Genomic DNA, 13,392 nt, shown 5'->3' on the forward strand with positions numbered 1-13,392 from the left:
TCTTTTTTGCAGATTCTCTTTCCTTGTTGGAGTTTTTCAGTTCTGTTGAACGTGTAATTCCAGCTATGGCAACAAGAGTAGAAATCAACTCTCCCTTGGCCTCCTTGCCCACAGTACCTGACCTGGCTGACATCCGACCGGAGGACACGGCGCAGCGTCTCTATGTCAGTGTGCTCTCAGACACCAGCAGCAAGGCTAAGGAGGCCTCAGCAGCACTGACCCTCGAGGAGAGCAAGAAGTTTGGGGGCTCCTTGAGATCTGCAACGATGCCATCGCTGGGATCGAGGCCGAGACTCTTCCCAAAGCCTTTTTCCAAGGAGAAATCCCCTGACACTTTTGCAAATGTCAAACCTCCTGTCCCTGCGTTCAGGTCCAGCAGCCTGAGCAGGAAGGGCACTGAGGAGACCTCAGCTGGCAAGGTGTTGAGTGGGAATGTTCCTCCCTTAGTGGATCAGAAGGTGATTGGCAATGAAAATCTGCCTGATGGTGATGTGGTCACAAATATGACTTTCTACACTGGGCCCAGTGCTAACACTGTGATTCTGTTCGAGCCAGCAGGCCCCGAGCAGGGCAGGGGCAGCCTGGCCCAGGAGAGGAAGGCTGAGGAGCACAGGGGCTTCAGTGCCCTGCAAACAAAGGACCTGCAGTGCACTGTGAAGCTGGAGAAACCCCTTGAGACATCTAGGAATCCTGAAGGGTCTATTCACAGGCAGATGTCATTTTCCTCCAGCCTCAGACCAGTCTCTTGGAACTCCCTCAAAACTGGTGAAAAGAAAGATGTTCATCCAGGGGAGAAAAGCAGTGATGGTGCAAATAATCTCAGCACTAAAGTTGATTTCTCTCCTGATGTCCAAAGGGCAAAGCACAGACCAGTGTCTGCTATTTTCCTGGAGTCATTACGGGATCAAAAACAGGGAACTGTGGAAGCTGTTGAGGAACAACCTCCTATGGAGAAATCCAGGGTTAGAAAACCAAGGCCTTTGTCCATGGACCTGACAGCTAAGTTTGAACCTAAAGATCTTTCTTCTTGCAAAAAGACTTGCTCATCCCAGGAAAGCAAGGAGAATGTGTCCATAATGACTTTCACTGATGTGAGTTGTCATGATCAGCCTGAACCGGGGCCAAAACCTGAGGAAAGTGAGTTTAATAAAGGCAGTTCTTGTAAAGCAAACCTGAAGTGCAGCAGTCAGGACATTGGCATCCTGAATAATGGGAAATACACGTGGGAAGCAAAGCTGAAACCTAAAAGTGAACCCATGGAGACCAAACCAGAAACAATTACTAACTTGCACAATGCTGAGAGGAGCCCTGAAACCTCCAGTGAGAGCAGAGCTAACAAGGGGGGAAAGAGGCTGGATCAGAGGGAAACATACATGTTTCTAGGCTGTGAAAGCTCTGCAACTTCCTCGGAAAAGGAGAACAATATGCTAAGAGGAAGTGTTAAAAAACACATTAGTTTGTTTACTTCAGAGAATCCCAGTCCCACAGTGGATACAGAACTGCTCCCAGGCAGTGCTGAGAAGGAGAATAGATGTGTGACCATCCAGCAAAGGATCAAGGAGCTGACAACAGAAACCCCTGACACGAAGCCTGGAAACCTGCGCAGGTCACTGCAGACCCGACCACTTTCTGCAGACTTAACTAAGATGTAGGTTGCAGAGAAATTCTGTGTAATCCTCTTAACTGCATGTTGTTCAGCTGCTCACTCAGCCCAGTGAAATAACTGATCACTTGGCTCCCACTAAATGAAATTTTTCATGCTGTTATTCTTGAGTTCCTTTTCCTACCCCCAAAAAAGAGAAAATTTAATGAAATATACTCTGATAACAGCTGAAGAGAAAAATAAAGCTGTCAATATTGTGGCCTTTGCATGGAACTGTAGATCTGTGATTGACATTCCATGTGCTTTGGAATCTTTGGGTGAGCCTGTGGCCTGCCAGCAGATAGGTTTGTGAGGAGGCAGAAGAATGGTCACCCTGTCTCTGACAGCAGTTTGGAGTACCAGGATCTCAGCCAGGCAGGAATCTGATTTCACTGTTGGGATCAAAGGAAAGGAAAGGAATTTAAGTGAGGGATGAGATTAGCATCTCTGCAGAGAGTCATTTAGGTTGGAAAAGAGCTCCAAGATCGAGTCCAACCTGTGAGCTATCACCACCTTGTCAACTGGAGGTGCTGCAGCTCATTATGCATCTCTAAATCTTCTATAAAGACTGCATAACTAACAGTTTTGGGGGAAGCAGCAGTCTTTGGTCTAGATACTATTAAACCACCAAACAGAGGCACTTCCTATGAAACAGTAATGTTTCTCCATTAAGAAATGCAATTTATTGAAGAATTTCACCAGCTTGCTTTGGTGGGAGGTGAACTTGCTCCCTGACTAAAAGAAGTAATGTTGTTTTTCGCTTTAGGTTTTCAAGTCCAACCTCAAGCAGTGAAGCAAAGCCTGAGAAACCTGCTGAAACCAGGACTGACTCTGCCCATGAAGTGCAGGAGAATCCCAAAGTAAGGAGCTGGCAGGAGCTGGAGGCTCCAGCTGGGATGGCACTGAGCTGAGCACTGAGAGAATCGAGGCTGACATAATCCTCATGGGTTTACTGGTGCAAGTCTGTCCTCAGGACGTGGGATGGTCATGTCTGCTGAGTTTGTAAAGCTAAGTGGGACACTCTTAAATGTCGAAAGGGTATGGAGAGACAAGTATTTTATACACTGTTTCTAAGGGATTTCTAGTGCAGGGAGCCCCACAGTGAACTCCTCATGGCTGTGGGGGCTCTGTGCACTGATTATTCTTTACTTTCTCCAAGCAGAGCAGTAGGACAGTGAGTTTCCACATCCAAGTCACAACACAGCCTGGACCTTTCCTGTCAGTCTCCTTAATAACATTTCCCTGAGCAGTTTAGACAGTAAAGTGTTCCAGGGAAAGTGGTGATTTGCTGAGGAAGCTTTAGGCTCTCTTTGTTTCTAAGCAACACTTCGGTGTTGTAAAACAGAACTTCTCTGCCGACAGCTCTTAGTGGAGGAGATTTACTGCAGTTTATAGGTGTTTGTGGTGAGTTCTCCTGGCTCTGCTTGTCTCCTCTCTAAGGCAGGAATATGTGGTTAGGGAACTGGGAGCTAGGGGCCAAGTTGCTGTAGTTTAGTATTGTTTTACAAGACTCTTCCCTGTGAGGTGCTGAGGCACTGGAATGGATTTTCCTGAGATCCTGTGGCTGCTCCATCCCTGGGAGTGTCCCAGGCCAGGTTGGATGGGGCTTGGAGGAACTTGGGCTAGTAGAAGGTGTCCTTGCCCATGGCAAGGAGTGGGACTGGATGAGATTTAAGGTGTTTCAACCCAGGCCATGGGTATGTTTAGCTTGTTCAGGCTGAGTTGCACGGAGTAGCAATTTTAACATAAACTTTATTACCTAAACTTCATTAACTAAACTCTCTTCACTGTTGGATTTTCTTGTTCCAGAGCAAGGAGCTGAAACTTGCACATGGCCCAGATTTCACAGAAGCACATGCTGCTGGGAAACCTTGGAAATCTCGACAGGTCTTAAAAATCACCAATAAACCTGACGAGCCGGAGCGGAAAGGAAACTGCCTCGGGGACGGTCAGCACTACCCTCAGCAGGGCGAAAGTTCTGTCTCCTTCACAAGCAGCTTGGAGAAAAAGCTGAACCCCAGCCTGCTGGAGAAGCCTTCCATCAAAACTGTGCGTGCCACTGTGTTTGAGCACACGGTGCAGAGGCACAGTGTGGCCGTGGAGCGCTGCGGGGCTGAGCCTGCCCCCGGCACCTCGGGGCTGGGCAGGCGCACCTGGGTGGGAGAAGGAGAGGAGAAGGAGCATCACAAGCAACCTGATTCCTCCAAGCCTACAGCAGATGTGGAGAGGAGTGGCAAAGCAGTTTGTTTGAGTGAGGACAAGAAAATGAGCCCTGGAGTTGTCTTAGAGAAATCTTTGTTTGAGAAGAGTGAGAAAGTCACTCCTAAAAACACAGAGGACACTCTGATTTACCAAAGAATAGAGCCTAGGTATGAAATCTTTCAGACCTGTGGGGAAAGGGCTCTTAGTGAAGCCATCACTATGGTTCCTGAGAAAAAGGCCATGACTCTCAGAGCTAGGAAATCATCTGTGAAAGAGACTAAAACCGATGAGGAGGTTCTACACACTGGGCAGTCACTTAGAGCGGGGGGTCACCCTCTCTACTTGAAAGAAGATAATGTTCCTTCAGAAGCAAAAGTTTTTACAAGCAAGTCTGTGTTGAGAGAACCTAATGATTTTCTCTCTGGTGAAAGCACTTCATCTGAACAGAAAAAAGACTCTGATAAAGCTGGTCCTGAGCCTCTGCTAATAGCTGAGAAATTACCTTATTCCACAAGCAAAGGTAAATGTTTGGGACTGAATGAAAAAGTAAACAAGCTCCATGCTGAAATTAGAAGTGATAAGGGTGAAGTCTCTTCCACGGAGAGGTCCAATGTGGTGAAATGCTCTTCTGAGAAGAGGAGCTTTAGGGCAGGTGGGACAGACATCTATGAATTCAGAACCAGCCTGGAGCGTGAAGTGATGTCCACGAGTGTAAGCAAACACGGGGCCCAGACTTCCTCAGGGTTTACAAGTGGACCATTTTTTAAACCTTGCAGTAGCCACCATCCTGATCCAAAAGGGCTAAACGTTGCTAAAGAGGAATCTGGAACCTTGGGGTTAAGAAAAAATCTGGACTTCAGTTGCAAAGAGCAAAACTTCAGCTTGGCTGGTACTGCCGAAAGCAGCGAGAAACTCAGAGTAACAGATCCAGAGGAGAAGGTTAGGAGAAGCAGAAGTAGTGTTTCTGACTTGAAGATATCTGAAAGGTGGAGAAGGAGGACCTTGCCTCAGGATTCTGTCAAGGTAGAAGAAGTGATCTGGCTCAGCCCTGAAAACATCAAGAGGCTGAGCCGGACAGACTCGCTGCAGCTGGATGAAAGTTCACTCAAAAAGAGAAGCATGAAAATCAGAGAAAGGCTGGAAGGGGGTGAGGCCAACCAAGCTGTTCTTGGCAGTGCTGATGATTGCTTGAAACATCAGAGTTCTGTCTTGGAGCCAAAGGCAACTTATTTTGCAGTGACTTATCAGATTCCTGGTGTCAAGAAAGAGAAGAGCTTTGTTGCTGTCCCCAGTGCAAGTGAAATCAATATGGTTTCTAGCTCGAGTGAGGGAGCAGCAGTTAACCTGGACTCTGTTTTTCCTGGAAGGTCCAAACCTGTACTGCAGCAACCAAATAAGAATGTGACAAGTACAAGTTGTAGAGAAGATTCCCGGGAAGTGCATGTCAGCAAGGACTGGGGCAGGGAAGGTGACAAAGATGCTGTTTTTTCCAAAAGCATCACGTTTGGTAATTTCCATGTGTCTAGGAAAGAGAACCAACAGCAGCATGAAAAAGGTCTGGATCATTCTAAAGAGAAAATTATAGATGTTGATGCTTTCCTGTTAAAACAGGACCTGGAAAACACAGCTCAGAGTGATGTGAAAAACAGCAGGAGGAAAGTCTCCTACCACGAGCCCCGATCGCCCCCACGTTCCACACAGGGATGTAAGGACAGTGAGCCAGGGCCCCAGAAAAGGAGTGAAGGTCACTGTGAAGTGTCTGCCAGGAAGGCTGAGGATCGTTACAGGTCCCAAATTCTTGATATCGATGCACTTATGGCAGAGTATAAAGAAGAATCAACCAAGGCCAGTAAAGTTCAGGACAAGCTCTCTGAAGACCTGGGTTTATTTGGTAGGGAGAAGGCAAAGAACAAGAGGAATGTGTCGGATAGGATGACTCTGTCCTACAGCTGGAATGAGTGGAAGAGTCGATCGGATCACTCCTCGGGTGCTAGCAAAGCAGGTGAGTGTACAGAGGAGCAGCACAGGCCAGAGAAACTCACCCTAAATGAAAAGGGCAAAGAGAAACTGGAGTTACGTAGCCCTGAACCTGATAAACAGAAGCCCAAAGACAGAAAGTTCAGCCCTCCTTACTGGGGAAACCCCAGCAGCTTCTTCTCAGAGAAGTTTGTCAATTCACCTGTGGAGTTCTCTAGGAAGAAAACTTTCATAGTTGATGAGGATCAGGAAGTGAACTTAACCTCCAGGAGTCAGAGTGCACAGTTTGTCATTGACAAGGTGCAGCCCATAAATGCAGTGGGGACAGACCAGAGGCTGGAAGTCAACTTTGCTTCCAAGCTGTCCCTAAAGGCAGATGATGGCCCCATACAGAAGAGGGTGGTGGCAAAAGAACAGTTCTTGGAGGTGTCTCCAGAGAGCGATTGGAGCAAAACCACAGTGAGGAGCTCCACAATGAGGAGCAAGGACAGCTCAAACAAGGTGACATGTGAGAATGACTCTGCCAACCTGAGGAGCAGAACTGACTGGAAGAGCTACACATGTGGATTCAGCACTGCTCCTCCAGATCTGAGACGTTCCTACTCGGAGAAGTGTCGCCAGGGGAGGGACAATCTGCCCCTTGTGCAGGAGGTGAGGGCAAGGAAGGACCTACATCGCTCCAGGCAGAGCTTCCCCTTGGAGAGTGTGGATAACGGCTGGAGACACAAGGTGTCAGCTCAGGCAGAGCTGTTCATCCAGGAGGATAAAAAGGTATTGCCAAATGGTGTCCAAGTGTTCCCTGTAGCTCACATTGAACCTTGATTTATTACAGTTTTTATCATGTTTCTGCCCCCACAGCACGAGCTGTGGCTGCAGCAAAGGAGCAGAAAATTTATTCACTAGAGTTCACTCCCTTTTGGGCTCTGTTTTGTTGAGGAATGTGCTTTGTACTAGGTGACTAGAGTTTTGCTTTAAGCCTATAAATATTTATCGATCTCTCCATGGAGAGCTTGAAAAAGCTTTGAAAGGTGTGTTTGTATTCTATTAGTGCTCTGAACTTGGGATGTGAAGCTGTTAACTCTGCAGTTCTGTGATTATTTGCAGAGTAATTTGGGCTTGTTTTGAGCAGCCAGCAATGATCTTTTTGGCCTTCTCATTGTTTATTGTCTTTTTCTGAAGGAAGCCAATTGTATTTTTATTTTTACTGGGTGAGTGGCCTTGATTTGTCTGTGAAACTTCACTGCTGACACTGACTTTGGTGAGGGGCAAGAGATTCCTTAACACAGTTGAATGCAGTCCAGAGGTTGGACTTGATCTTGGGTATCTTTTCCAATCTTAATGGTTCTATAATTCTGTGATTAAAACATAGGAGGTTAATGACTCTAATGTTTTTCCATTTTGTGTTTTCAGCTTCAAACTTCCTCTGGGGTGGTTTTTTTTGTATATATAATTTATATCTATCATAGATCTATATTTATGTGTATTCTGTCTCTTAAGAGCATTTCATAACTGTTTTACAGGCTTCTAGGAAGGAATGGAGCAAGCAGAGCTCAGACAAACCAGAAGGAACAGACTTTTCTGTGGTCTCTGCTCAGAGGAGTCGCCACAGTTTCTACAAGGAGAGAAGAGCAGATTTTGGGACAGTAAGTGACCTGGGAGGAGATTTGGGGAGGGGTAAGGGAGGTGCAGCTCTGTTTTCTCTTTGCTAACAGCTGTGCCAAGTGTGTCTGCCTAGCAGAGATGCTTTTTCTGGGGGGTTGAAGTGGCACAGGACTCTCTTCCCTAGGATCCCATCCCAGTGCTCTGTGCCAAAGCCTCAAACACAAAACATTATCCATGTTCATTTTGCTTTCCAAGTGAAGAATTTTCACCCTGGACTTTTAATATGGCTCTAGAGCGTTAGGAGCTGCGTTGATTTCTCAGCCTAGATAATGAAAATCGCTTGATTCTAGCTCTATTTTCCTGGAAAATTGTGCAGACAAATAGAACCATGTCAGAACCTGAAGAATAATGAGTTTAATTTACTGTAGGCAACACCTAGGGAAGTGTTTCTGTGAGGGATCACATCTTTTTGGGGAGTCTGATTTGTCTCCAGTGCACATAGTGTTGGGGTGAATTCCCACTGGGAGTTGTTGGGTGCTGGTCTCAGTTTTAGAAGGATCTGCTGACTTTAGCTCACAGATGGGAGATAACATCCTGCATCCAATTATTGTTCTGAACTACAAAACGAAGATCTGGATCTTCCAAAAACTACATAATAAATGAAATAGCGACATTTTCTGAGGGAAATGAAGGGTTTGCAAAGGGGAGGCTGAAGGATGTTGCTATGCTGTGTGCCAAGGTCGGATCTCTCCCTCGGTCTGGCAGCACACTCGTGTGGTGATGTGCTGCACTGCTCTCTGCAGAGATCTGTTCTGTCACTGCTGTTTGCAGCCTCTTAGGAGAGAATGCACAAAGAAAATGAAAGAAACTGAATTGTTCTCTCTCTTCAAGCAAGGAAAAAGAGAACACCCAAACATATAAGGATTTTAGAAGCAAGTTTCCTAATAGAGGTTTTAGAAACAGCCTTGTGTTGTTCTTCAGTTCTACTCTTAAAACTTCATGGAGTTGTATCCAGGGGGTGATATCTATCCCCTTGTCTTTCCCATTCATAGCATGGACTTCAGGTTGAGTGTTCATCTTAGGGGGAATTTGGGTTATTTACAGAACTGACACTTAGTCCCTGAAAGTTGTTACATGTCATCAGCTCATGGTGCTGATGTGAAGGTGATGTTGGTCCCACAGGATGTGTGGGAGATGTGCTGGGATAGCTGAGCTGTTCAGGTGTTAGATGTGCCAGGTGTTCTCCAGCTTGGTTGTTAATGTGGAGGTTACTTAGCATAATCCTTGAACATCCCCAAGTGTAGCCTGGGACAGGGAAGGAAGGTGGGAAAGAAAGACTCAGCCCCATGGAAAGAGAAAACTCCCAGGTGTGTGGCATTCCCTGGAATTCAGGAGGATCTAAGTGCTTTGGATCTGTGTGTTGCTTTGCAAAGCCTCATCGTGGTTTGGTGATGTGTTCTGGGACCTGTCCCTGCTTCGTGTGGGGTGTGATTTGAGGGGATGCACAAAGGCACTTCTGCCTCTGTTTGGGAGGTGGAAAACTCACCACACTCGTGTTTTCCAAAGCCTCACACAGGTATCACTGCAGATCATGTAAAACCAAACCATTTCCTCTGCAGCAAGCTGTGATGCCTTTTTTTTATTTGGAGGAGCTAGAAACTCATGGTGTGGAGTCGCTGTTGGTCAGCTCATTCCAACACTTCCCTCTGCTGGAGGCAATGTGGACAGAGGGCTCAGGATGGAGCCACGGGACAGGTTGGGTGACACATCTCCTGGGAGTCTGACCAGGCTGTTATTCCACTGCTGCAGCTGTCAGGGAGGATGAGATGGAAACAGAACTGGTGCTGTTTGGTTTGAGCAGTTTCTGGTCTGTGTGGTTGAGAAGTTACTTGTTCTTGTGGCAAAAGATACTCTACAGTGCCTAGCACTGCTCACTCAGGGTGTCATTGTCATCCTGCTGACTCTAAGTGCTCCAAGTGACAAGTTGAGTTGTAGAACAAACAGTTGCCTTTGATTGCCATTCACCTCCAGAGCCACGTGATGAACTGATAGTGATACTCTCTGGTCTTTGACGAGCCAAGTGACATTAATATCCATGTGTTGCATTATTCCCCATATCTGTGATAATAAACAGCTGCTTCAGTGAGATTTTCCAGCACACCTAATGAACTAGGTTCTTGTGGATGAACACAATTCCAGATGGAAACAAGGTGCAGTACTATCATTTTACCTCTGGAGAAGTCATTTCTTTGTGTTGATATTCCAGGGAATCTGGCTCTAATTAGGTTGTTTTTCAGAACATTGCATGAGATGACTCTGAAAGCAAACCATTACAATGTGTATCTGACAATGTGGCATTGGTGTTTGAAGTTGAAAGGATGATACTCTTGAGATTTAACACTTATCTAAATTGCATTTTTTTTTAGCTGTTTGAAGTGTGTATTGCTTAAAAGCAGAGAAGGCTTTGACAGAGATTCCAGCATTGCTGCTAGACTGTCATCTGTGATTTTACCACGGGTGGTACTTGTCTCTGTGTTTCAGCCCTGCTGCAGCACAGGATAGTATAGAAATAGAGTTGTTCTCGTGTTTGCTCAGGACCACAGGGATTTTCTCTCACAGAATTAGCTGCAGATCTCAGACTCTGTAGCAGGCAGAGCTCACCTGCATGGCTCAGCACCTTGGCTGTTGTAGGGGTCTCTTCCATTAGGCCTGGAATGCAGGTGCAGGGACAGGTGAGACCACCTGGACAAGCAGATCCTCTCTGGTTTGTAGCTGTGGTGCCTGTGGGGCTGTTAGTGCTGCCAGGGGCAGCTCATACTGACAGGTATTATCTGTCAGGAGCTGTGGTGGTCCCAGCACAGCTCACTGTGTCCAGTCACAAACCTCAATTCCTGAGTCATCAGAACTGACAGGAATCTTGGGAAGCAGAACCTGAGGAATGTGTGCTGGGACTCATCCTCCAAATCAAGTGGCTGTGGCTGTGCTGTGGGGCTGAAGGAACTGCAGGAAACAGAGCAGCTGGAGTACAGTTGGGTTACAACCACAACTGCTGCTCTAGGGAGTGAGAACAGAGCACTCTGCTGCTGGAGCTGGTGTGGGTGTGGATTATTTTGAGGCTTCTTGTCATATTATTTATTTATTTTACATCAAATTTTGGGATTTTTTTTCTCCTTCGGGGAGGAAGATCTCTAGAATGGTCTCCATAGCAAGTTGCATTTGAGACTGATGTGTGGGTGGAGAAGGATTTGTTGAAGAAATTCGTGAGCTGACTCTTAAAATATTTGGGAAATGAGCTGTAAGGGAGAGAAGGTAAATATTTTATCAACATGTGCAGATTAATTGATGGTTTGGCTTGTCACACACAGTTCACCAGTTGTTCCCAGTGCTGCCCATGGCAGGTCTCTCTCCTGCCCACTGAAAACCAAACCTTCTCTGTTGTGGGTTCTCTAAAGCCTCTGATGTTGCAGCTTTGCTCCTTCCCAGGTGGGATGGGATGTGCTGAAACCCATCACAAGGGAGTTGTTCTGTTACCCCAAACCTGACACAGCCTGGAAGAAAATAAAAACAGCTTGTCAGCTCTACAAGATCTTACAGACTGACACGGCCTTGAAGAAAATAAAAATAGCTTGTCAGCTCTACAAGATCTTACAGGTGGTGATTGGAAATGTGAGGGGTAGTTTTCCTGAACATCCCTTACCAGCATTTCAAGGAGAGGAGGCTGCAGCATCCAAACAGCTGATTTGTGCCTTCTCCACCTTGTGCTACCCCAGGAGAGCTGGAGGAACGCTGGGAGGGGAAGGCAGTCAGGGCCCTCCCCGGATGGGCTCTGCTCACTTACCTCTCCTGTTCCCAGCACAAAAAGGATGTAAGTCAAAAAAGTAATGCAACAATTCCCATTTCTGCTCATCACAAACCACCCTCAGCTGATGCCCAACACCTCCACCACTTCCTATTTGCAGCCCCAGCCCCGAGGATGCCCTGGGGGTGGGTTAGATTCTCCTCACTCAGTTTTTCTTCCTTTTTTGGCAGTTTTCATTTGCTGGGAACATTCCAGGGGTGTATAAAAAGCCACTTTGTTGTGTCTGTTCCATCTGGTTCACAAAAAGACATTTTCATACTGAAAGAATCTAAAAGCAGGAGCTTTTCTTGTATGTGTGGGTTTACTTTTTTCCCTGTACACCCCCAAAAACAAGGTCAGAGAGCAACTGTGGTGTTAACCTCTCATAACCCAACCTGCACACCGAGGGGTTAGAGCTTCTCTTCTCTTCTGAAGGGCTTTTAATCTGCAAAACCTCAAGTCCCATTTATCATTCTAGCCTGCCCCTTTGGGCTGACCGAGGTGGGAGCAGTTGGATGCCCAAGAGATGTGGTTAAACACGTGTTGCTGGTGGCTCAGCCACTGCTCTGAGTAGCACAGCGTGTTCAAGGCGCCGAGCTCGGCGCTGACGTGGGGCCACAGACACACACGGTACATTATTCATGTTGCTTCTAATTGCTCCAGTCTGCTTTTAACTCGTGCTGGAGGCGGGGAGAGGGGAGAGCAGGAGAGCTGAGACTGCCCGGAACGGACATGGCTTTGCTCTAACTCAGGGCTCAAGGAAAATGGAGTATTATTACTGTCCACGTCTGCTCAAGTTCCTGCAGTACCTGTGGGTAAGTTGGCTCTGGGAGGGCAGTGTGATGCCAGAGTTGGGGGTTTGTTCAGGAATCCTAGGACTGTTCCTCTGGAGTGAAGGTTTGTTTGGCAGTTCCGTTCGGAAGGGTAACATGAGACTTGGGGTTTGTTGGAGTGGGGAAGGCTGTTTTATCTTGAGTGCTCACTTAAAACTGCTCCAGTGTGTCTCAGAAAACTTGGTAACCAACACTGCTTCCTTGTTCGTGCCTGTCCATGGGAGCTGTAGTTTTGCTTGCTGTGTGTTAGGGATATTCTTCCCTCTGTGTATTAGGATATTCTTCCCTCCTCCTTGGCCTCTGGAGCTTCTGCCCCAGGACCCTCCTGCCTTGCTGCTGGCTGCAGCCACCTCCTGCTATTTCAGTAGCATGGCCAGTGCTCTTGGCTTCAGGATTGTATCAGTTAAGTGTGTCTTGTCACAATTCCTTGCTCGTTTTTCCTGTGGCTGTTTGCAGGTTTTTGCTGCTTCGGTGAGCACTTCCTCCCTGGACACTGCTCAGAGCTCTCAGTCATGAAAAGCTCTTTCTGCAGGCAGCTCTGCCCTGCCAGCTTTGCACAGTGCCTGCTGTGTGTGACCTCTTCACGTTTATCAAGCCTGGATTTCATTTGTAAAGCCTTTATGGATGGTTACTGCACTGCTTTGAGCTAACCAACGTTTTAATTTCTTCCATGCTGATCAAACATCAGTTTTCATTTGTCTGTTGTACTGTGCATTCGTCTTGATTTTTTTTTTTTTCCAGCTGTAAATTCAGCATGTAATCAGCACTGACACTAAACCTTCTCATGTTAGCTGTTTGCTAGTACATTATAAAACAATAGAAGAGTTTCCTTCCCTCGTTTTGAGCTGAATTTTACAGCCTTTGCCTGTGCTGTGAGGTCAGATTGCCTACTGTAACTTTCTTGCTGTTGGGAGAGAAAAACTGGACATTAATTAAGTTTTTATTTGACCAGCTAATTTTTTTTAAAAGAGATGTTCTTTAAATTGCACTCTAAAACCTTAGTCATTAGTGTGATGAGGGGAAGGATGTCCTTGGTCGTTTGCCACTGTGTCAAGTTGAAAGAGATCTCTCCCTGCTCTTGCTTTGGTGTGTGTTTTTCAATAAGGCCAGGAAAAAAAGAGCCCAACCCAAGCTTTGGAGCAGTCCAGAGGATCCCTTGGATGGTGGGATCTGGTGCCCTGCAGTCCTAGTCTGTAACAGGACAGGTGTGTTGTATTTTCTGGCTGTACATTCTCTTCAGATACCTTGAAGTATTCCTGAGGCACTTGGATTCATGTCACCCTCCTGCAGGAGAATGT

General features: G+C 46.6%; 1 protein-coding gene across 1 annotated transcript in view; it reads left to right on the forward strand.

Moving 5' to 3' along the window:
- Positions 1-65: 65 nt before the first annotated feature.
- The window catches only part of KIAA1671 (KIAA1671 ortholog), a 45,639-nt gene continuing 32,312 nt past the window's right edge, over positions 66-13,392 (forward strand). Inside the window, exons 1-4 of the mRNA XM_009081013.1 lie at positions 66-1,648; positions 2,409-2,502; positions 3,452-6,592; positions 7,342-7,464. Of these exons, the coding sequence (XP_009079261.1) occupies positions 66-1,648; positions 2,409-2,502; positions 3,452-6,592; positions 7,342-7,464 (4,941 nt within the window). The remainder of the gene's footprint in view (positions 1,649-2,408; positions 2,503-3,451; positions 6,593-7,341; positions 7,465-13,392) is intronic.

The sequence above is a fragment of the Acanthisitta chloris genome, unplaced genomic scaffold, assembly GCF_000695815.1.
Source record: "Acanthisitta chloris isolate BGI_N310 unplaced genomic scaffold, ASM69581v1 scaffold1528, whole genome shotgun sequence".
Lineage (NCBI taxonomy): Eukaryota > Metazoa > Chordata > Aves > Passeriformes > Acanthisittidae > Acanthisitta > Acanthisitta chloris.